This window comes from Hyla sarda, chromosome 13 (assembly GCF_029499605.1).
Source record: "Hyla sarda isolate aHylSar1 chromosome 13, aHylSar1.hap1, whole genome shotgun sequence".
Taxonomy (NCBI): Eukaryota; Metazoa; Chordata; class Amphibia; order Anura; family Hylidae; genus Hyla; species Hyla sarda.
Genome location: NC_079201.1, coordinates 27,703,452 through 27,726,926, shown reverse-complemented (window position 1 = coordinate 27,726,926; position 23,475 = coordinate 27,703,452). Strand labels below are relative to the sequence as shown.

The 23,475-nt window shown below is 44.9% G+C and overlaps 1 protein-coding gene across 1 annotated transcript in view; it reads left to right on the top strand.

Annotated features, from left to right (window-relative positions):
- The window catches only part of ASPSCR1 (ASPSCR1 tether for SLC2A4, UBX domain containing), a 63,538-nt gene extending 46,629 nt beyond the window's left edge, over positions 1-16,909 (top strand). Inside the window, exons 13-16 of the mRNA XM_056549789.1 lie at positions 12,614-12,665; positions 15,135-15,204; positions 15,288-15,466; positions 15,570-16,909. Coding sequence (XP_056405764.1) covers positions 12,614-12,665; positions 15,135-15,204; positions 15,288-15,466; positions 15,570-15,580 — 312 coding nt within the window. The 3' untranslated portion in view covers positions 15,581-16,909. The remainder of the gene's footprint in view (positions 1-12,613; positions 12,666-15,134; positions 15,205-15,287; positions 15,467-15,569) is intronic.
- Positions 16,910-23,475: the final 6,566 nt, after the last annotated feature.

Sequence of the window (23,475 nt, the reverse complement as noted above, 5' to 3'; positions counted from 1 at the left end):
AATGGAGATTACCCCTCTATAACCTAGGATGGATAATGGAGATTACCCCTCTATAACCTAGGATGGATAATGGAGATTACCCCTCTATAACCTAGGATGGATAATGGAGATTACCCCTCTATAACCTAGGATGGATAATGGAGATTACTCCTCTATAACCTAGGATGGATAATGGAGATTACTCCTCTATAACCTAGGATCGATAATGGAGATTACCCCTCTATAACCTAGGATGGATTATGGAGATTACTCCTCTATAACCTAGGATGGATAATGGAGATTACTACTCTATAACCTAGGATGGATAATGGAGATTACCCCTCTATAACCTAGGATCGATAATGGAGATTATTCCTCTATAACCAAGGATGGATAATGGAGATTACTCCTCTATAACCTAGGATGGATAATGGTGATTACCCCTCTATAACCTAGGATGGATAATGGAGATTACTCCTCTATAACCTAGGATGGATAATGGTGATTACCCCTCTATAACCTAGGATGGATAATGGAGATTACTCCTCTATAACCTAGGATGGATAATGAAGATTACCCCTCTATAACCTAGGATGGATAATGGAGATTGCCCCTCTATAACCTAGGATGGATAATGGAGATTACCCCTCTATAACCTAGGATGGATAATGGAGATTACTACTCTATAACCTAGGATGGATAATGGAGATTACCCCTCTATAACCTAGGATGGATAATGGAGATTATTCCTCTATAACATAGGATGCATAATGGAGATTACTCCTCTATAACCTAGGATGGATAATGGAGATTACTACTCTATAACCTAGGATGGATAATGGAGATTACCCCTCTATAACCTAGGATGGATAATGGAGATTATTCCTCTATAACCTAGGATGGATAATGGAGATTACCCCTCTATAACCTAGGATGGATAATGGAGATTACCCCTCTATAACCTAGGATGGATAATGGAGATGACTCCTCTATAACCTAGGATGGATAATGGAGATTACCCCTCTATAACCTAGGATGGATAATGGAGATTATTCCTCTATAACCTAGGATGGATAATGGAGATTACCCCTCTATAACCTAGGATGGATAATGGAGATTATTCCTCTATAACCTAGGATGGATAATGGAGATTATTCCTCTATAACCTAGGATGGATAATGGAGATTACCCCTCTATAACCTAGGATGGATAATGGAGATTACCCCTCTATAACCTAGGATGGATAATGGAGATTATTCCTCTATAACCTAGGATGGATAATGAAGATGACCCCTCTATAACCTAGGATGGATAATGGAGATTATTCCTCTATAACCTAGGATGGATAATGGAGATGATTCCTCTATAACCTAGGATGGATAATGGAGATTACTCCTCTATAACCTAGGAGGGATAATGGAGATTACTCCTCTATAACCTAGGATGGATAATGGAGATTACTCCTCTATAACCTAGGATGGATAATGGAGATTGCCCCTCTGTAACCTAGGATGGATAATGGAGATTACCCCTCTATAACCTAGGATCGATAAAGGAGATTACTCCTCTATAACCTAGGATGGATAATGGAGATTACCCCTCTATAACCTAGGATGGATAATGGAGATTACCCCTCTATAACCTAGGATGGATAATGGAGATTACTCCTCTATAACCTAGGATGGATAATGGTGATTACCCCTCTATAACCTAGGATCGATAATGGAGATTACCCCTCTATAACCTAGGATGGATAATGGTGATTACCCCTCTATAACCTAGGATCGATAAAGGAGATTACCCCTCTATAACCTAGGATCGATAAAGGAATACCCCTTTCAATACCATAGCATAGATATCAGAGAGAGGTGTGCATAACCGTTACTACCCAGAGTAATGTGCTTGTTGTATAGGAGGCCTTGGTACTTCTCTTTCCTATGGGGCTCTGGATGCAGGGTCTTTCCTGTGCATCCCATACAAGACCTTGCCGGTCATTCTTTATATGATGAGTTTGCTGTGCGGGTCTTCTTCCCTTCCTCCTCTACAGTAGTAACCTGAGCCCCCTGCTTGTGTGTTCAGCCTGGAGTAGGTTCCTGGGAGGAGAGGGGGCTTTGAGCTCTTGGCAGCTTGTGAAGGGGTCTTTCTTCTCTGTAACGTTCCGGCAGCGGAGCCTCTCCTGCCTCAGACTTTCATCTTGCTGGCAGCCCTGTTATTCTTGGCTGGCTTTCCATGACTGCTGTTCCTAATAGAGGCGCTTCCACTGAACCTTAAACTACTCAATAAAAGTGTCACCGGTGGAGGGAGGTCCTTCCCCAGGGCTCAGAGGGCAATAAGACACATCCTGTCGTGATGAAGATTGTGTGTGTTTGGGGAAAGAGGGTACTTGGATCTGAAGGAGGACCGCCAATCTGTAGACTGACACGTGATTTCAGACGAGTGGTTATTTCTCATGTGGAAAAGTTATCAGCCTCCTATCCATGTTCTGATCAGAAGAAGTGTTGTATAGATTTCCTCCCATATAAATCTCTGAGCGGAAACCAAGCTCATACATTTTATTGCATCTGGCAGGTTTTTGCAGTGTTTAGATCAGTGTTCCCCAACCACTCTGCCTCAAGCTGTTGTACAACTACAGCTCCGAGCATGCCCGGACTGCCTTTGGCTGTCCGGGCAAGCTTGGAATTGTAGTTTTGCAACAGCTGGAGGCAGCTTGGTTGGGAAACACTGATTTAGACTAACATATTCATGTATTCTGCCCAAAAAGACATTCCTATCTGTAGCTGCCAAGCCTCCTCTTATAGGACCAAGCGATAGTGAAGCAGAGAAGATACATGTGATGTAAATGGAGGCCACTGCACAGGGATACCCAACTGCTGGCACACCCTTTGAGCCTTCTCTCAAATAACTGTATATTCTGTTATATGTTGTTCAGTACCTCATCCTGATCATGTACATCTAATTTTTATTTGTCTCCAACCTATATTTCTCTCAAAATGACCTTTATTTACTTGCCATCATTGTTCACTCAGAGGCATGGGGCGTGTCCCTCTCTTCTCCTCACTGTGATGACTCCTCCCTCACTCTGCTCTGACTCACAGAGGGCTGGAAGCAAGCACAGCAGCTCTGGACCTGCCTGCAGCCCTTTTAATCACTCATGGTGTCCATGACATGTCGATGACCACTGGACACTGCAGGACTGGTATGTGTCCCAGGAGGCAGGGGGACCCCTAGTGGCCAATATTTTGATGAAAGCAATTGCAAAACATATTGTTTTTGCATGCTTTATAACCTATCATATGATATTGTATCTGACAGTGCCCATTTAAAAGGTCCTTCTGTTCATGGGTGATTGGGGTGACACTCAGATTTATGACCCATCAGATGTTTTCTTATAGGGGTAAACTGGTTATTTAACATTGTGGATAGGTGATAATTTTCTTACCACTGGGACTTCCAGCAATTTCCAAGACAGAGCCCTTCAGACCTCTCCAGCCCCCACCAATGGACTTGTCTTGGGAGTGACGGCCCGCTCAGCAAATCTCTGGCTACAACGATGTCCCAATTCAGCTGGTGATTGCCTGAGTGCGCCATTACTGCCAAGACTAGTACGTCTCGGAAGGTGGGGTCCGGATCGATCAGCAGGGAGGGCTGAGAGCCCGTTCTGGACCCCCCCAAACCAGACACTTATTCCCTATCCTGAGGATACCTTTACAATTCCTAGATAACCCCTTAAATGGGCACTGTCAGATGAAAAAAACTTTTAATATGTTTTAAATTATTAAAAATAAAGACTCTTTCTAATATGCTTGTTAATTCTTTTTTGACTATTTAATAAAGAAAATGGCCCTTGAAAATACCACAACTAGGGGTCCCTATAACTAGTAGGACACCAACGAGTCCCACAGCAGCGCTTGTCCAAGAGATGACTCATGGACAAAGCTGCATGACACCACCCCCTCCCTCCGTAACCCCGCGTTGCACCGGAGTCCAGGCAGCAGTTCTGCCAATGTATACCTGGCGGAGGCAGCTAACATCACTCTACCATACCTTCCCCATCCCCCTTCCTAGCATTAGCAAAACTACAACCCAGCATGTCCTCACTGTCAGGGCATGCTGAGAGTTGTAGTTTTGCTAATATGAGGTGAGATGTGAGCGAGCAGTGTGGGGCTACGGGGAGGAAGCTGAGGCCACGCCTCCTCCCTTTGAGAGGATTTCAAACCTAGTGAGCTACAGAAAATAGGTCTTTGTTACAAAAATAAAGGTGCTAGAGACGTATAATTTATATGTACATGGTCTGGATTAGGTACTGAGTAACATATTTTTATTTTAGGATCTGACAGGTACACTTTTAAGTTATTATGACCAGTCAGTCATTCCTGTGTACTTGGTGTGGTCCCCGTCCCACCAGCCTTGATCGATGGATCTCTTCCTGCTTGAGTATAGGGAGAGATCTATAAATTCAGGGAGAAGCCACCAGGGACCCTCCTGATAACTCAAGGTTCAGGTAGCATGAAAGTGATGACAGGTCCCCTTTAATAAAACAGACAGGTCCTCTTTAAAGGGGTACTCCGGTGGAAAACAATTTATTTTAAATCATCTGGTGCCAGAAAGTTAAACAGATTTGTAAATGACTTCTATTAAAGAAATCTTAATCCTTCCAGTACTTACTACAGAGTAGTAAGTACTTTTCTTTTTGAATTTCTTTTCTGTCTGACCACAGTGCTCTCTGCTGACACCTCTGTCCATGTCAGGAACTGTCCAGAGTAGAAGCAAATCCCCATAGAAAACCTCTTCTTCTCTGGTCAGTTCCTAAAATGGACAGAGGTGTCAGCAGAGAGAACTGTGGTCAGACAGAAAAGAAATTCAAAAAGAAAATAACTTCCTGTGGAGCATACAGCAGCTGATAAGTACTGGAAGGATTAAGATCTTTTAATAGAAGTAATTTAAGCAGCTCTCTGAGATGGTCCGGTGAGCAGCTTTATTTTTCAAGGTTAAAGTACCGTAGATATGGACTTATTGCTCCAGAGTTCTCCTTTCGTAAAGAACTCCTGGGCATGCTGGGAGTAGTAGTTTTGCAACAGCTGGAGGCACCCTCCTTGGGAAACACGGGCATAAGAGATGGCATGTGTATCTCATGGATCATTAGTCCCTGTATCCTTCCTCCATCACAGCCACAGGATGTTTTTTGTCACATCCTAGTAGTTAAGGATAGTTTGGATTTCGTCAGGGGTCGCACTCGGATTCCCCCATAATTATACTGTTCCTTATTTTGGGTGCCTGGTTCCTCGGGGGTCGTTGGCCGGTGGTTCCTTCCTGTCTGGAGCTTTTGATCTGCTTTCCCTGTGAAGACATCGCTCAACCCTCAAACGTCATTTTCCAAAAAAAATAAAAAGGCGGCTTTGCCTTTAAGCTCTGGTCCCTATGTGTCTGTAAATGTTTGCACTCTGGACTCCGCCAGTCATCCCCGCTCGCCCCCTTTGAAGTGCTCTCTCTCTTCCATTGATCTTCAAACATCAAACTAAACAGACCTGTGGCACTTTAATCAGCGACCATCCCGGGGATGGAAGGAATGCTTCACATGCAACCAGCTTTCCCTGCTCGGGGACACTCCATTGTTATGTTAGGAGCTGTTTACGTCTCAAGGAGCAAACATAGATTTGTTGACAGATGTACCGCTCACCTCCCCTCTGTTCTCCCCATCTCTTTTTCTTTTAATTTATTTATTTTTTATATTTTTTTTCCCTCCCTCCATTATTTATCTCTATACTTTTTTTTTCTATTTACTTGTTTATTTTTTATATATTTTTCCCTCCCTCCATTATTTGTCTTTATACTTTTTTTTTCTTTTCATTTATTTTTCTTTTTTTTTTTCCCTCCATTATTTATCTTCATACTTTTTTTTTCTTTTCTTCTTTTAATTCATTTATTTTTCTTATATTTTTTTCCCTCCCTCCATTATTTATCTTTATACTTTTTTCTTTTAATTCATTTATTTTTTATATATTTTTTCCCTCCTTCCATTATTTATCTTCATACTTTTTTTTTCTTTTCTTCTTTGAATTCATTTATTTTTTTCCCTCCCTCCATTATTTATCTGTATACTTTTTTCTTTGAATTAATGTTTTATATATTTTTTCCCTCCCTCCATTATTTATCTGTATACTTTTTTCTTTGAATTAATGTTTTATATATTTTTTCCCTCCCTCCATTATTTATCTGTATACTTTTTTCTTTTTCTTTGAATTGATGTTTTATATATTTTTTCCCTCCCTCCATTATTTATCTTCATACTTTTTTTCTTTTCTTCTTTTAATTCATTAATTTTTTTATTTTTTTCCCCTCCCTCCATTATTTATCTGTATACTTTTTTCTTTTAATTAATTAATTAATGTTTTATATATTTTTCCCCTCCCTCCATTATTTGTCTTTTCTATATTTTTTTGTTGTTGTTGTTCACTGTATGACTTTATTCTTTGTATATCTGTGGCTCAGTGTCGCCGAGCCCTGTTGTCTTTGTGTTCCTATTGCTGGGTGTATGTGCGGCCTGTTCCTCCCTGCAATGAATTCTCTGTGACCCTCGGGGCCTTTTTCCCTCCAGAGGCTTTGAAGTGTTTGCCCAGAGATTGACTGACAAGGAAGTTTTTAGTGGCGGCACCAGGGGGAATGGACAAAAAAAAAAAAGGGCCGTGCTTTGAACTAAAGATCTTTCAGTGGGGAGATGCTGGCTTTAGTTATCTCCTTCACTATGTTAATTATTCAGCACGATAATTGGGGGGGAAGAGTAAAGAGCGAGAGGAGGTTATTAAAAAATTCCAGCACTAACACGCTACACAAACCTCATTTTTCCAGCCTCCCGAAGTGCATAAAAGAAATGTTGTGTTTAAAGGGGGCTAGTTGCGTTTCGAGGGGGAGCGAGGGGCCCTTTCTAAGCTGTCCTTTCTCTAAATAGTGAAATCCCTACAGATGAAACATCAAAGCGCTGGCGAGTGTTCTCTCCCTCTCGGAGTTTTGACCATGTCTGCTACTCTGTAATTAAAGTTTACGGAAAGCTGTCTTTGTTTTCCGATGGCATGCAACCTTACACAATGCAGATTTGAAGAGGAAATGTTAAAAAGCCCCATACTGTGTCCTGTCGCTGTCCTGTTTCATGTGCTGCTCCCAGCTGACCCGATAACACGGGCAGCACTCCTGAGAAGAGTCCGCACCGCAGCGCTGCACTGATCAGCGCACCTCTCGGAATTACAAGAGGCGTAGAGGCCGGGTTATACTAGGCTCCGGCCTAGTAATAGGCTTCCAATGTGTTTGTGTAGGTCAGTGTTGCAACAGCTGGAGGCACCCAGGTTGGGAAAAACTGGTGTAGGTCTTCATGCTTCTTTTTTAGCTTTTCCTTATTGTTATCCAGTCTCGAATGATGTGATGTCACCTGCTATAAAGTGAATAGAAAATGGGCAATGCGCCCTCTACCAAAACCCCATCAGACTATTAAAAAATAAGCACGTGTTAGCATTACCCTCCCGGCACTTAACTGATAACCGACGATCATCTGGACCTCCAGAAGGGGAGATATTCCCTCTCCCCACATTCATATGTATCGGTGTCTTTAAAAGGGTACTCCGGTGGAATTATTTTTTTTTAAATCAACTGGTGCCAGAAAGTTAAACAGATTTGTAAATGACTTCTATTAAAAAATCTTTTCCCTTCCAGTACTCTTTAGCAGCTGTATGCTACAGAGGAAATTGTTTTCTTTTTGAATTTCTTTTTTGTCTTGTCCACAGTGCTCTCTGCCGACACCTCTGTCCGTGTCGGGAACTGTCCAGAGCAGCATAGGTTTGCATTGGGGATTTTCTTCTGCTCTGGACAGTTCCTGATACGGACAGAGGTGTCAGCAGAGAGCACTGTGGATAAGACAAAAAAGAAATTCAGAAAGAAAAGAATTTCCTCTGTAGCAAACAGCTGCTAAAAAGTACTGGAAGGGTAAAGATTTTTGTAATAGAGGTCACTTACAAATCTGTTTAACTTTCTGGCACCAGTTGATTTAAAAAAAAAAATGTTTTACACCGGAGTACCCCTTTAAGACACCGATACAAATGAATAGCCTAATGCAGCCCGGAGGGAGGGGACACTGCTGTCTGCCCGGCACTTCCTCTATAATGCAGACTATTAGCACTGCCTGCATCATTCTGCTCTGACCAGGCCTGACTAGAAGAGGCCAGAGCAACAAAAACAATGCAGGAGCTGGGACCGGTGAGTATTTCCAAGTGTTCCCCCCCCCCCCCCCCCAACCTTTAGCTTTACAGTTGTTGCAAAACTACAGCTCTCCTCATGCTTCTCAGTCTGTGCATGATGGGCGATGTAGTTTGCAACAGCTGGAGTGTGCACGGTTGCACATTTTATATGGGGGCAGAGTGGCATCAGTCACTGAGGTGAGCGCAAAGACCTTGTTCATTGTTTTAAGGAATACAAAGGTATAATTGTTTGGCTCAGGGCAAAGTCAATATTATATTTGGGGCACATCAGGTGGCAGTATTATACTTTGGCACAGGATGTAACAGTATTGTATTTAGTGGCACAGTGTGCAGCAGAATTATATTCAGAGAGCACAGTATGTGGCAGTATTATATTCAGAGAGCACAGTATGTGGCAGTATTATATTCAGAGAGCACAGTATGTGGCAGTATTATATTCAGAGAGCACAGTATGTGGCAGTATTATATTCAGAGAGCACAGTATGTGGCAGTATTATATTCAGAGAGCACAATATGTGGCAGTATTATATTCAGAGAGCACAATATGTGGCAGTATTATATTCAGAGAGCACAGTATGTGGCAGTATTATATTCAGAGAGCACAGTATGTGGCAGTATTATACAGTAACCCCCCCGACATGCGATGGCCCCGATGGCCATCGCATGTCGATGTCAGCATCGACATACGATGCTTTTATATTTTGGGGCCATCGCATTAACTGCTATCCGGCAGCGCAAAATGCTTAAGCTGCTGTCAGATAGCAGTGTAATGTGCCCCAGCAGGTTCACTTACCTATCCCTGCTGCTCCGGGTCCACTCCGGGGTCCGGGCCTCACTTTCCGGCATCGTTATTACGTAGCTGCGCACGCCGTCTTGGCACAAAAACGTAATAACGTCACCAGAAAGCGAGGCCCGGACCCCGGTGAAGATGCAGAAGACGCCTTTTGCAGGGGGACCCCATCGGGAGCCCCTGGAAGACCAGCGGGAGCGGTGAGGACGCTGTCTGGAGCGGCGGGGACAGGTGAGTATTTAATGCACTTTTACATTGCACAAATCCCTCAACATACGATGGATTCGACAAACGATGGGTCGTTTGGAATGAATTACTATCGTATGTTGAGGGACCACTGTATTCAGAGAGCACAGTATCCGGCAGTATTATTTTCAGGGGTGCAGTGTGCAGCAGTATTATTTTCAGGGGTGCAGTGTGCAGCAGTATTATATTCAGAGGCACAGTATGTGGCAGTATAATATTCAGAGGCACAGTATGTGGCAGTATTATATTCAGAGGCACAGTATGTGGCAATATTCTGCTCAGGGTCATGCTGTGCGGCGGTATTATATTCAGAGGCACAGTGTGTGGCAGTATTATATTCAGAGGCACAGTATGTGGCAATATTCTGCTCAGGGTCATGCTGTGCGGCAGTATTATATTCAGAGGCACAGTGTGTGGCAGTATTATATTCAGAGGCACAGTGTGTGGCAGTATTATATTCAGAGGCACAGTATGTGGCAATATTCTGCTCAGGGTCATGCTGTGCGGCAGTATTATATTCAGAGGCACAGTGTGTGGCAGTATTATATTCAGAGGCACAGTGTGTGGCAGTATTTAGGTCACACAGGGAACATTTGCATCCTCCACACTTTAGTTGCTGATCTTACCCTGTGACTTACTGTTAGGGTAACAATGTTGTACATAGTTGTGCATAGTACTACATAACCACTGCCACATCTTCATTCTTAGTAATGCAGGGGATCCCATCAGTGTGCCAGCAGGGCGGATTTTTTTTTTCTAAAAACACAACAAGTTGTAATACCACATATAACCTAAGGACAGGTGTGGTGCTGTTTTCCTATTTCCAGATACATGCCGATAATACTGCCACATACTCCGCCTTATCCAGATACTCCTGGATAAGGTGTAGTTGGCACGCAAGACCATCTGGATAGCTCAGAGTCCATAGATTCATGTTTCCAGTACATTCTACACACTAGTGGCAGCAGTTCCCAGTTCACACCAGTTGCCTTGACTTGAGAAAAGGCTCATTTGTAAAGGAGAACATTTTTCTATGGTCTGTAGACCAGGTCTAGGGAACGGGTGGGCCAGTCCATAGCATCAATGCCTTCCTCTTGCAGGAACTGCTGAGACACTCCAGCCACATGAGGTCTAGCATTGTCTTGTATTAGGAGGAACCCAGGGCCAACCGCACCAGCATATGGTCTCACAAGGGGTCTGAGGATCTCGTCTCGGTACCTAATGGCAGTCAGGCTACCTCTGGCAAGCACATGGAGGGCTGTGCAGCCCCTAAAGAAATGCCACCCCACACCATTACTGACACACTGCCAAACCGGTCATGCTGGAGGATGTTGCAGGCAGCAGAAAGTTCTCCATGGTGTCTCCAGACTCTGTCACGTGCTCAGTGTGAACCTGCTTTCATCTGTGAAGAGTACAGGGCGCCAGTGGTGAATTTGCCAATCTTGTGTTCTTTGGCATATGCCAAATGTCCTGCACGGTGTTGGACTGTAAGCACAACTCCCACCTGTGGACGTTGGGCCCTCATACCACCCTCATGGAGTCTGAGTGGACACATGCACATTTGTGGCCTGCTGGAGGTCATTTTGCAGGGCTCTGGCAGGGCTCCTCCTGCTCCTTCTTACACCAAGGCAGAGGTAGCGGTCCTGCTTCTAGGTTGTTGCCCTCCTATGGCCTCCTCCACGTCTCCTGATGTACTGTCCTGTCTCCTGGTAGCGCCTCCATGCTCTGGACACTATGCTGACAGACACAGCAAACCTTCTTGCCACAGCTCGCATTGATGTGCCATCCTGGATGAGCTGCACTACCTGAGCCACTTGTGTGGGTTGTAGACTCCGTCTCATGCTACCACTAGAGTGAAAGCACCGCCAGCATTGAAAAGTGACCAAAACAGCCAGGAAGCATAGGAACTGAGAAGTGATCTGTGGTCACTACCTGCAGAACCACTCCTTTATTGGGGGGTGTCTTGCTAATTGCCTATAATTTCCACCTGTTGTCTGTTCCATTTGCACAACAGCATGTGAAATTGATTGTCAATCAGTGTTCTTCCTGAGTGGACAGTGGGATTTCACAGAAGTGTCATTGACTTGGAGTTACATTGTGTTGTTTAAGTGTTCCCTTTATTTTTTTGAGCAGTATATGTATATCTGTGTGTGTGTGTGTGTGTGTGTGTGTGTGTATATATATATATATATACAATTATTACCAATTATTGAGAACCCTCCTCCAAACACACATGTGAAAATCTTGTCTGCCGTTGCCGCCAAGAGGGAGCTGTTCTGTATTTATGTTTTAGTGACCTGAACTAGTCGGCTAAAGTAAGGTAGTTGTGTCATTTCTGATTTACAGTGTTTACAGCTTGTTACAGTGTGTCACCCCAGTAGTAGGGAAATTACATGAGGAGGAGGTTTGTTACAGTGTGTTACCCCAGTAGTAAGGAGATTACATGATGAGGTTTGTTACAGTGTGTCACCCCAGTGGTAAGGAGATTACATGAGGAGGAGGTTTGTTACAGTGTGTCACCCCAGTAGTAAGGAGATTACATGATGAGGAGGTTTGTTACAGTGTGTCACCCCAGTGGTAAGGAGATTACATGAGGAGGAGGTTTGTTACAGTGTGTCACCCCAGTAGTAAGCAGATTACATGAGGAAAGGGATTTGTTACAGTGTGTCATCACAGTAGTAAGGAGATTACACAAGGAGGGGGCTTGTTACAGTGTTTCACCCCAGTAGTAAGAAGATTACATGAGGAGGAGGTTTGTTACAGTGTGTCACCCCAGTAATAAGAAGATTACACGAGGGAAGAGGCTTGTTACAGTGTGTCACCCCAGTAGTAAGCAGATTACATGAGCAGGGGGCTTGTTACAGTGTGTCACCCCAGTAGTAAGAAGATTACATGAGGAGAAGGCTTGTTACAGTGTGTCACCCCAGTTGTAAGGAGATTACATGAGGAGGAGGTTTGTTACAGTGTGTCACCCCAGTTGTAAGGAGATTACATGAGTAGGAGGTTTGTTACAATGTGTCACCCAAGTAGTAAGGAAATTACATGAGGAGGAGGCTTGTTACAGTGTGTCACCCCAGTAGTAAGAAGATTACACGAGGGAGGAGGCTTGTTACAGTGTGTCATCCAAGTAGTAAGAAGATTACATGAGGAGGGGGCTTGTTACAGTGTGTCACCCCTAGGGTGGCAAAAATCCTTGCACCAGCCCTGTGGACCATCTATGGCTCTTGCACGTCACTCACCTGCACCTGTACAAAATGTCGGAGTCTAATCTTCACTGATCTTTGCTGATCTTTGATTGTGATATTTTACACATACATTGATGTGTGTTCTTGGTTGTTTTTTTCCCCCCCCCTAGGCCCAGCTGTTTCCTGCTGCTGTTGTTCATTTTGGGTCACCAAAACCAAGAGGTAAAATCTCAGGCTATTGATCTGTCGTGAAATGCCTTGTTGTAATACCGTCTCATTGTACATGGCTTCTCCTGAAATCCTCTGTGATGCTGTGGGATGTTGTTGCCTTCTAGCTGCACTTCACTTCTCACATCTGTTCCGAACGCTGGAGCCGATGTCGGGAGCTCGTGACATCATAGCCCCACCCCCTCGTTACATCAGGACCCACCCCCTCAATGTAAGTCTATGGGAGGGGGCGTGACATCCGTCATGCCCCCTCCCATAGACTTGCATTGAGGGGGTGGGGCTATGATGTCACAAGCTCCTAGCGCCGACTCCAGCATTCGGAACAGTTTGTTCCAAACGCTGAGCAGCGGAGTACCCCTTTAATCAGTTCCGTAGGCTGTCCTAGTGCCGACGTATCCGATCGGCCCTGGCTGCGCTTTAAAGGGGTAATCCGCTGCTCAGCGCTTGGAACAAACTGTTCCGAACGCTGGAGCCGGGAGCTTGTGACGTCATAGCCCTGCCCCCTCATGACTTCATGCCCTGCTCCCTCAATGCAAGTCTCAGACTTGCATTGAGGCAGGCGGGGTGTGACATCATGAGGGGGCGGGGCTATGAAGTCACGAGCTCCTGGCTCCAGCGTTTGGAACAGTTTTGTTCCAAATGCTGAGCAAAGGAGCACCCCTTTAAAGAAAATTGTATGCACAGACAACTACAGGGACTTAAAGGGTACTCTGCCCCTAGACATATTATCCCGTCTGATCTTGTGGGGGGGGGAGGGGGGGGGGGGTGTTCCGGCTGCTGAGACCCCCTGTGCCGGGCCGGCGCTGCGGCATTTATGAACACGGAAGCCTGGGACATCACGCCCACTCCATTCATGCCTATGGGAGGAGGAGTGAGGACTAGTAATGTGGCCACTGTGGGAGGTAGTGGCTGTGGTCGCCAGTCATCTGGCACGGAGCGGAGTTCACTCTGCACCGGATGACTGGAGTGCCGCGGCGGAGATCGCAGGTGTCCACAGTGGCCGGACCCCAGCGATCAGACATGTTATCCCCTATCCTTTGGAAAGGGGATAACATGTCTAGGGGCGGGGTACCCCTTTAAGCCGACCGTACACAATTGTCCGGATGTCAGCGTACTATCTAGATATCCATAAACACGCTCAGTTTAGTTGAGCATGCGTGTGGTCTCAATGGGGAGAGAACCGCCGATAGGCACTATTTATCTCACCAACAATAAAGCATGCCTGACCATTCTCTGGGGCGGCATTTGATGTTGATGGGAGGGTCAGGAGGCCCAAAACACATTAGATGGTTAGCTGATCTTGGTACAATTTTCAGAATCAGCCAATTTCAGTCCTGTGTATGACCAGCTTACAATGTTATAGTTTTGAACAGTCGAGGTCTGAGTGATGAGACCCCTACTGATCACTAGAATGAACAGGAAAAAGTGCTTCTTTCCTCGCTGCAGGAGGCAAATTTAAAGGGGTATTCCACTGGAAAACATTTTTGTTTTTAAAGTCAACTGATGACAGAAAGTTAAACAGATTTGCAAATTACTTCTATAAAAAAAATCTTAATCCTTCTAATACTTAGAAGCTTCTGTATGCTCCACCTGAAGTTCTTTTCTTTTTGAATGTCCTTTCTGTCTGACCGTAGTGCTCTCTGCTGACACCTCTGTCCATGTCAGGAACTGTCCAGAGCAAGTGAGGTTTGCTATGGGGATTTGCTCCTACTCTGGACAGTTCCTCACATGGACAGAGGTGTCAGCAGAGAGCACTGTGGTCAGACAGAAAAGAAATTCAAAAAGAAAAGAACTTCCTGTGGAGCATACAGCAGCTTATAAATACTAGAAGGATTAAGATTTTTTAATAGAAGTAATTTACAAATCTGTTTAACTTTCTGGCACCAGTTGATTTAAAAAAATTAAGTTTTCCAGTGGAGTACCCCTTTAAAGGAGAACTGTAGTGCAAAATAACTTATCCCCTATCCTTCGGATAGGGGATAAGTTATAATGCACTACAGTTCTCCTTTAATAACATGTCTGTGGAGTCTGTGTTTTGCAGGGAGGAGAGAGATTAAAAGATGAGAGCTCGGCTGAGCCAATCTCCCAGCTTAATTTAGTGATCAGTGGGGGTCTCCGCTCTCAGACCCTAACATATCTAAATGACAGTTACACCATAAGTCTCTACTCACACTCCCATCATGGTGACCCACTAAATTTTGACTTCTAATTAGCCAGTGGTGGTTCCAGTGTGCTGTCTGCCATTTTGACTGGAAGAATAGTGTTGCATGCTTTACCGTTTTTGCATCACATCTGACTGAACTGCCAACAGAGGTACCAAACGGAATCTCTTACAGTGGTGTGAACAGAGTCCGACACTATACATGAATTGTTGTCACTAGCTCTAAACAAGATGGTATTACACTATCTATAGACAAGTGAAGGCTATCTTTTAATGTTTATACACTTACCCCCCCCAACCAGAACATTTCCTGAGGCACAACCTTGTGAGTGAACCAATGTCTCCTTCCCAAGCCGACCTCTTAGTTGCCAGGTAACAGAGACCCTATATTATTATAGTACGACGTGGCGCGTTGCTGCCCTCTTGTGCTCAGGAATTCCATTCTACCTTGACAGGGCCATGCCACGTGTCCTGGTCGGGTCAGCAGCACCTGTGATGGACGACCATCCAGAAGCCAGCGCGGTGGTAGCTCACAGAGCACCAGAGGATTATGAAGAGCAGGCGGGAATCCCTGATTCACATCAGCAACTTCAAAGGGATCATGGCAAAGTACCAAAGTGGCTGAAACTACCAGGTAATGTGCGCACATGGCTGAGCTACACGTGGTCTGAATTTAGACTAAATGAGCCTGATACGCCAACATTGCTTATCACTAATGCTTGTTATTTCTTCTTCAGGAAAGAAGTGAGTGACATTCCACTTTAACAAATAAGGACGTCTGATACCAGTTATTTCTGCAGCTGAACATGTTCTGGATTGTGTTGTGCTGATCATAGGACCTCGCAAGTTGAAGGGGTACTCCGGTGCTGAGCGTTTGGAAGAAAATGTTCCTAACGCTTAGAGCTGGCGTCACGAGCCTCGCCCCCTCAATGCAAGTCTACTGTCGTCACGCCCCCTCCCATAGACTTAGATTGAGGGGGCTGGGCTCGTGACGCCAGCTCTAAGCGTTCGGAACATTTAAGCTCAGCACTGGAGTACCCCTTTAAGGTTGAACTTTACAGATGTGAATGGAGTCTTGCTTCACTGGTGCTGAAGTAGGTACGCACAAGGAAAAGTTGTTTGCATCATTAAACTAATTCAATAAAATGTTCTTTTTTTGCTATGCCCATTTTTTCCTCCTTCTATTTTTTATGTTCCACACCACCCTAACCTTTTGCTACGAACATGCGAGCCAGTAGCGTGAATCCGGCGAGCTTGACATTAGGTATCGCGCGGAGACTCTCGTCCAGATTGATGGTAAGTGGAAAAAATAACTTCTAATGGATGAACATGTCCTTTTGGAAGCTGCGTTCTGGGGATAATGATCCTGAATGATGCCTTGGACGGCACAACACGGCCTTGTGTGAACGATGCAGGAGACTACTTAAAATGTCCCGATGTCTTTGAAGTCAGCTCCTTGGCTCTGATCTCTTTCCACTTCACCATATTGACTTTGCTAATTACTCATCCTCCGACAACAAGGAACCCAGACTGAAAAGGGCCTTTCTACCTAGAGTTTGTCTGCACTCCCCGTTTCCTCCACCCCGTGCTTTCCTTGGCTGGTATTTTTCCTGGGTTGAAATTGTCCTTTGTTGGCACAACTTCCTCAGTGAGGTTGCGTCTGAGCCACACATGAGATGCCGGAGCTGATAAAAGGGACAATCCTTGGCATTTACAACCAGCGGGGAATAAAGCGCACTCAGTGTTCCTCGTAATCTCTTGCGTCGTTTCTTTATACAACTAGACCATTCTCTTTCCTCTGATGCAGCCCGGAAAACAGAGCGGCATATATAATGACACCCCTGGTCTTTGTGTGCTATGAGGGTGTACATTGTGACCACCCTGGTGCACATGGAAAGTTCATCAGGGGCCTGCACCTTTCCATTGGTGACTGTCACTACTCCCCTCCCTACGCACACAACTTAATATCAATTGAGCCAGCATCAAAGAGACACCTGTCTTTGTCTCTAGTCAGGGAATGTTTTCCTTCATGCCTAATGACTTCCAAATGCTTCCAGCCAAGCGGAGGGGGGGGGGGGGGGGGGGTTGACTGCGAAAGTTAAGAGGAGCTATAGTTTTAGCAGACGCAAAGGGATGGCTTGGAATTCCGAGGCAGATTGAGTTTAAAGAGAATTTAGGGGATGTTTTAGAAAAAGGGGGAAAGAAAACGTTTTTGGACAGAGGAGTCACCCTGTCTGAAGGACGCAGTTTGTTTTCGGAAGTGTTACTCAAGATGCTCGTGAAAACAAGTTTTGTTGTTTTTTTTTCTTTTTTCTCCCCCATTTCCCAATTTGCTCCATAAAATTCTTTGAAGAGCGGCCAAAATTGCAAATGACGAGCAGTATGTTCTAGGACATGAGATAAGCAACTTGTGATCCGGCTGCAGATTCATCAGAGGAGAATGAATCCATGTGGCTGGATTGTGTCTCTGCTCGTTCTGTAAGTGTGATCTGCCGGGACAGACAGCCAACGCAGAGCTCAAAGAACGGTCAAATCTGCAATATGCTAATAGCTTTTTCAGTCCTTCCCTTCTATTATGTTAAAGGGGTATTCCGGGTTTATACATCTTATCCCCTATTTAAAGGATAGGGATGTTATGTATGATCGCTCGAGACCTCCGCTCTCGGTGCAGCCCTGCGCCGGGCGCTGCCTCAGAGAGGGGACGTGACGTTACGGTTACACCCCCTCCATTCATGTCTATGGGAAGGAGCGTGAATGGATAGGGTAATATGTATGATCACTGGGGACCTCGCAATCTTGGTGTAGCCCTGTGCTGGGCGCTGCCTCCGAGAGGGGACGTGACGTCACGGCCGCACCCCATCCATTCATGTCTATGAGTCACGCCCCTTCCAATAGACATGAATGGAGGGGGCGCGGCCGTGACATCACGTCCCCGTCTCAGAGGCAGCGCCTGGCACAGAATGCCGGGGGCTGCACCAAGATCGTGGAGGTCACAGTGATCATACATATTACCCTATCCATTCACGGCCCCTCCCATAGACATGAATGGAGGGGGCGCAGCCGTGACGTCCCAGTCTCAGAGGCAGAGCCTGGCACAGAATGCCGGGGGCTGTACCGAGATCGTGGAGGTCACAGTGATCATACATATTATCCCCTGGGTGCGGCCGTGACGTCACGTCCCTGTCTTGGAGGCAGCGCCAGGCACAGAATGCCGGGGGCTGCACAGAGATTGCGGAGGTCCCCAGCGGCGGGACCCCTGCGATCATACATTTTATCCCCGATTCTTTAGAGAGGGGATAAGATGTATAAACCCGGAATACCCCTTTAAAAGGTTAGTTCACTAATTCTTAGTTACAGTAAAGCCACCATGATAAATACCAGGACAATACTACTAGACTGTCAACTTCTGCAACGCTAGAGTTTCATTCTTCACAGAAGAAGAAGGGGGCTTGACCTATCAATAATTATGATAGGGGGGCTACTAGACGCAAAAGCATGTAATATAGCACAAGAGAAAGGATCGCTGCAAGAAGTGCACACCCAAAAAGGAATCAATGAACAATATATCTTTATTATAGAAACAGGCACATGTATAAATCTATGTGACAACAAGGAGATATAAACACAATTAAAAAAGCTAATAGAAGACCAAAGCACAACATGGGGAGGGGCCATGAACCCCCCCTAACCCCAAACCTGTCCTACAATATAATAATTGCAATAAAGCTGCTACTCCAAAGTGCACAGTGCAAACAATACATAAAAAGCATTATAATAATACCTAAAGTGCATGGAAAATGATAATCAAACAATAAATAATACAATAGTAGCAAACCACAGATGGAGGACAGGACCCCACGCGTTCCGTCACTCCAAGGTGACTTCCTCAGGGGTGTTGTGTCACGTCCCCGTCTCGGAGGCAGTGCCCGGCCCAGAATGCCAGGGGCTGCACCAAGATCGCGGAGGTCCCCAGCAGCGGGACCCCTGCGAACATACGTCTTATCCCCTATCCTTTAGATAGGGGATAAGATGTATAAACCCGGAATACCCCTTTAAAAAGGTTGGTTGCTTTACTGTAACTAAGAAATAGTGAACTATGAGGAACGAAACGTTATGGAACAGACTGACAGGGTCCTATATGGATAACTGGTTCCCTGAGGAAGTCGCCTTGGGAGCGACGGAACGCGTGGGGTCGTCTGTGGCCCCGTCCTCTTGCTGACTCCTATCCTACTGGTCTTTTCCTCCAGTCTTGCAACACTTGTTTCACACACTTAGTATTTGCAAGTATACAGGGGTTATGCAATGGTTATCTATAGTCATCTTTATTGTTGTACATAGAGTATTATTTACATTGTTGCATAGTCTGTATGCCTATTACTTAAATCATTTTGATCTGTATGGAGTGATATTATATTAACTCAAGTAGGACGGGTGCTTGTATCTAGGAGAGGGGGTTCATGGCCCCTCCCTAGGGTTGTGCTTGGGCTTACATTTCTTCAGCCCACTATTTTTAAATGGTTTTATTGTCCTTTCTCCCCATTCTTTGTGTAGTTGTCTACTTAGTTATATGTACTCAATAAAGAATTGTCATGTTGCTATATTACACATTGGTGTGCTGATATATTTTTTCAGTGTTCCCCTTTTCTTTCTTTTTTTCTTTGATGCATGTTGTTTGGTACACTGATCAGCACCCATAATTGGTATTTAGATTGAGCCCCCATTTCTTTGTGTATACTCACTACTCGGGAATACATCTAATGTCGTTGGCTGCAGTAAAATGCATCTTCAACCCCAACAACCAACTCTCAAATCAAAATACCCCTTTAACTTATTTCCTATCCACAGGATAGGTCATAAGTAGCTGATCGTGGGGGTCTGACCGCCGTACCATACATATTACCATCACACCATACTGTTACTGACCAAATACTATATACTGAGACCAATAACACTAGAATACAAGGAGGAAAATTATCACCATACATATCATCATACTGTTACTGACTAAATCTTGTATACAGAGACCAATAATACAAGTATACAGTGGTCATTTCAACATATGCTGACCTCTCAGAGGCTATCATATGTTGAAGTCAGCATCAATATACGATGCTGCTGTGTGTTGGGGCCATCGCAAAAACAGCTATCTAGCAGCGATGACTGCTTCAGCTGCTGCCGAATAGCTGTTTAATGTGCCCCGCTGAATGATATTTACATGACCCTGTCACTCCTCTGCTGTTGCTCTCATCACATCACCGATCACGCCGCCCCGTCGTCCAATAGGGGTGTCGTGAACAGCGACGTAATGACGGCGACGGAAAGCAAAGGCGCAGGGCAGTAGAGGAGCGGCGCACTGACAGGCCGGAGCGGCGGGGACACGCGAGTATCATTGCGCATATCATTGGTATGAATCCCTCAACAAATGATGGTCCGCCTGGAACCAATTACCATCGTATGCTGCGGGACCACTGTACAAGGAGGAATATTTTCATCATAGTATAGTGATAATATTCCACCTTGTATACTGATATTATTGGTCTCAGTATACAGGATTTGGTCAGCAACAGTATCATAGTTGTGTATCAATGGTGACCATACATATTACCATCATATTGTTGTATGACTGACCAAATCCTGTTTACCAAGAACTATATTACCAATAAATACCAATATTCACGCCCCCCCCCCTGATGGGCCATATAGTGTTAGATATCAGCTGTTCACAGGATCTGCAGACTATATAAGTGATTCCATACAGTTACATCAGGTGATGTCTTCTCTGATTGGAGTCATTCACTTTCTTTTTTCTTCTCCATATTGCCCAGACCGTCTTGACAATTTCTTCCAGCCACAACTTGTCTCCATAGAACCTGAAAGACAAACATTTTGGGCTCTGCACTTCTCGAGCATCTATCTTTCAAACAGTAATAATAACCTCCTTGGTGTCAGTAGGGTGGGTCGATAAGCTGGTTGGGGAAGAGTAGGTAGGTCCCATACATTACGTAGCTAGGGTGATTCAGTAGTCCCTTCACATGCTGTATTAGCAGCCCCCGTATAAAGTAGTACCCATGTAGGTAGTATGTAGACCCCTTTTATATAGTAGACCCCTGTATACAGTAGTACCCCCTGTATATAGTAGCCCCCTCTATACAGCCACTCCCTCTGTATACAGTAGCCCCCCCCCGTGGTAATAATCCCACCCCTGTATACAGCTGCTCCCCCTTGTAGGTAGTAAGTAGCCCCCTGAATAGCCGCTATATAAAGAAATATAGTAGCAGATAAGTGGACCAAAACCCATCTCTCAATCTGCCAAACCCCCCACCTCCCCTGGTTCCGCCCCTGTACACAGTGCCCCCATTCAAAAGAAAAAAAAAAAAGACACCTATACTCACCGTTTATTGAGGATCCGGCACAGATCCACAGTGCGGCCACTCATCTCCCCTTCTCTCCTCTGCACTTTAGCGCACAATGACGTCAGTCATCTGTACCGGAGCAGAGAGAATGAGACACTCTGCCTCTTGGGTCTGCCTGCAGGCGGCCACAAGAGTGATTGACAGGGTGAAGAGCCGGTTACTCTTCACTCTGTCAAACAGAGTGCCATAGTTTTCTTCATTACACCGGCAGCGGCCTGCTGTGGGGACGGCCCAGCCTACCGGCCCGATGGCCAGTCTGGCCCTGCGGTGAGCACTCCATTGATTTCTATGGGAGCTCCGAAGAGACCCTGGTCCAGCACTCTGGCATCATCGGCACTCCCATGGAAATGGAGTGCGTACTGTCTAGCGGTAGACGACACACGCTCCTCACTAAGCGAGATGGGGTCCTGTTCCTGTTAAGCACAGGGGGTCCCAGCTGGATAGGGGAAAAGTTCATTTTGGCTGCAGTGCCCCTTTAATATCTGCCGCAATCTGCTAAGGACATAAGCACTGACTCATTGACAGACGGGACTTCTATTGCGGACTCCACTGTAAGATTGAACATGGAATCCAATTACTTCCGACGTGTAAACTGAGCAGCAGAATCCTAATTAAATAAATGGTAAGCTTCTGCAAGGATATTCCACATTGAATTTCCATAGTGTGAACAAGCCCTAGCCTTCACTTCCCATGGGCACCAGTGAGCCTAGAACCCCATTATCAGTTGTCCTTTGGTAGGTAAGAACCACGAACACCGCACAAGATCTGCTGTTTTGGAGATGCCCTATCCTCTTGACATCACAGTTGGGACGCAATTACACTGACTCAGAAACTTAGGGCCCATGCACGCTACAAAATTTAAAGGGGTTCTTCACTGGAAATCTTATTTTTTAAACCACCTGGTGCCAGTTAAACAGATTTGTAAATTACTTCTAATTAAAACTCGTAATCCTTCCATTACTTATCAGCTGCTATATGCTCCACAGGAAGTTCTTTTCGTTTTGAATTTCTTTCAGTCTGACCACAGTGCTCTCTGCTGACACATCTGTCCATGTCAGGAACTGTCCAGAGCAGAATAGGTTTGCTTTGGGGATTTTCTCCTGCTCTGGACAGTTCCTGACATGGACAGAGGTGTCAGCAGAGAGCACTGTGGTCAGACAGAAAAGAAATTCCTGTGGAGCATACAGCAGCTAAGTACTGGAAGGATTAAGATTTTTTAATAGAAGTAATTTACAAATCTGTTTAACTTTCTGGCACCAGTTGATTAAAAAGGGGTACTTTAAAGGGGTACTCCGGTGAAAACCTTTTTTCTTTTAAATCAACTGGTGGCAGAAAGTTAAACATATTTGTAAATTACTTCTATTACAAAATCTTAATCCTTCCTGTACTACTTAGCTGCTGAATACTACAGAGGAAATTCTTTTCTTTTTGGAATGGTCTCTGATGACATCACGAGCACAGTTCTCTCTGCTGACGTTATTATAATAATAATAACAACGCTTAATTTATTGTTGCCTTAGTGGGATTTGAACCCAAGTCCCCAGCACTGCAAGGCAGCAGTGCTAACTACTGAGCCACCATGCTGCCCTTAGCATACATCTGCTATTCATGGTTGCTAAAATGGACAGAGATGTCAGCAGAGAGCACTGTGCTCGTGATGTCATCAGTGTTCCAAAAAGAAAGGAATTTCCTCTGTAGCATTCAGTAGCTAATAAGTACTGGAAGGATTAAGATTTTTTTAATAAAAGTAATTTACAAATATGTTTAACTTTCTGCCACCAGTTGATTTAAAAGAAAAAAAGGTTTTCACCGGAGTAACCCTTTAATGTTTTGTCAGACCAGAGGATACATGCTTACCAGATTATTGTCCCGATAAAGTTCCACATAGATGTATAACACGCAAAAATTATTTTTTATTTATAGTGGATTTTCACTTATGTTAAGTCAGTAGTGCCCACCTTACAGCACCGGTATTGTGGTAATAGGTAGAGCTCCTTCAGTAATACAATAGAATATCGCCATCTAATGGTGGGAATGTAGAATGCACATAACTATAGGAAAACATTGAGACTCCAAGTGTGTCAGTCCTTATGTCTGGCAGGTAAGGAGTTACCAGGACAAGCTCCAGCAGACTGGTGCTCAGAAGGTAGTCACAGGGGGTGACAACCACACTTCTCCGGGGATGTTGGTCTTGGCAGCAGCGGGGATGAGCTGAAGGAAGAGGCACAGA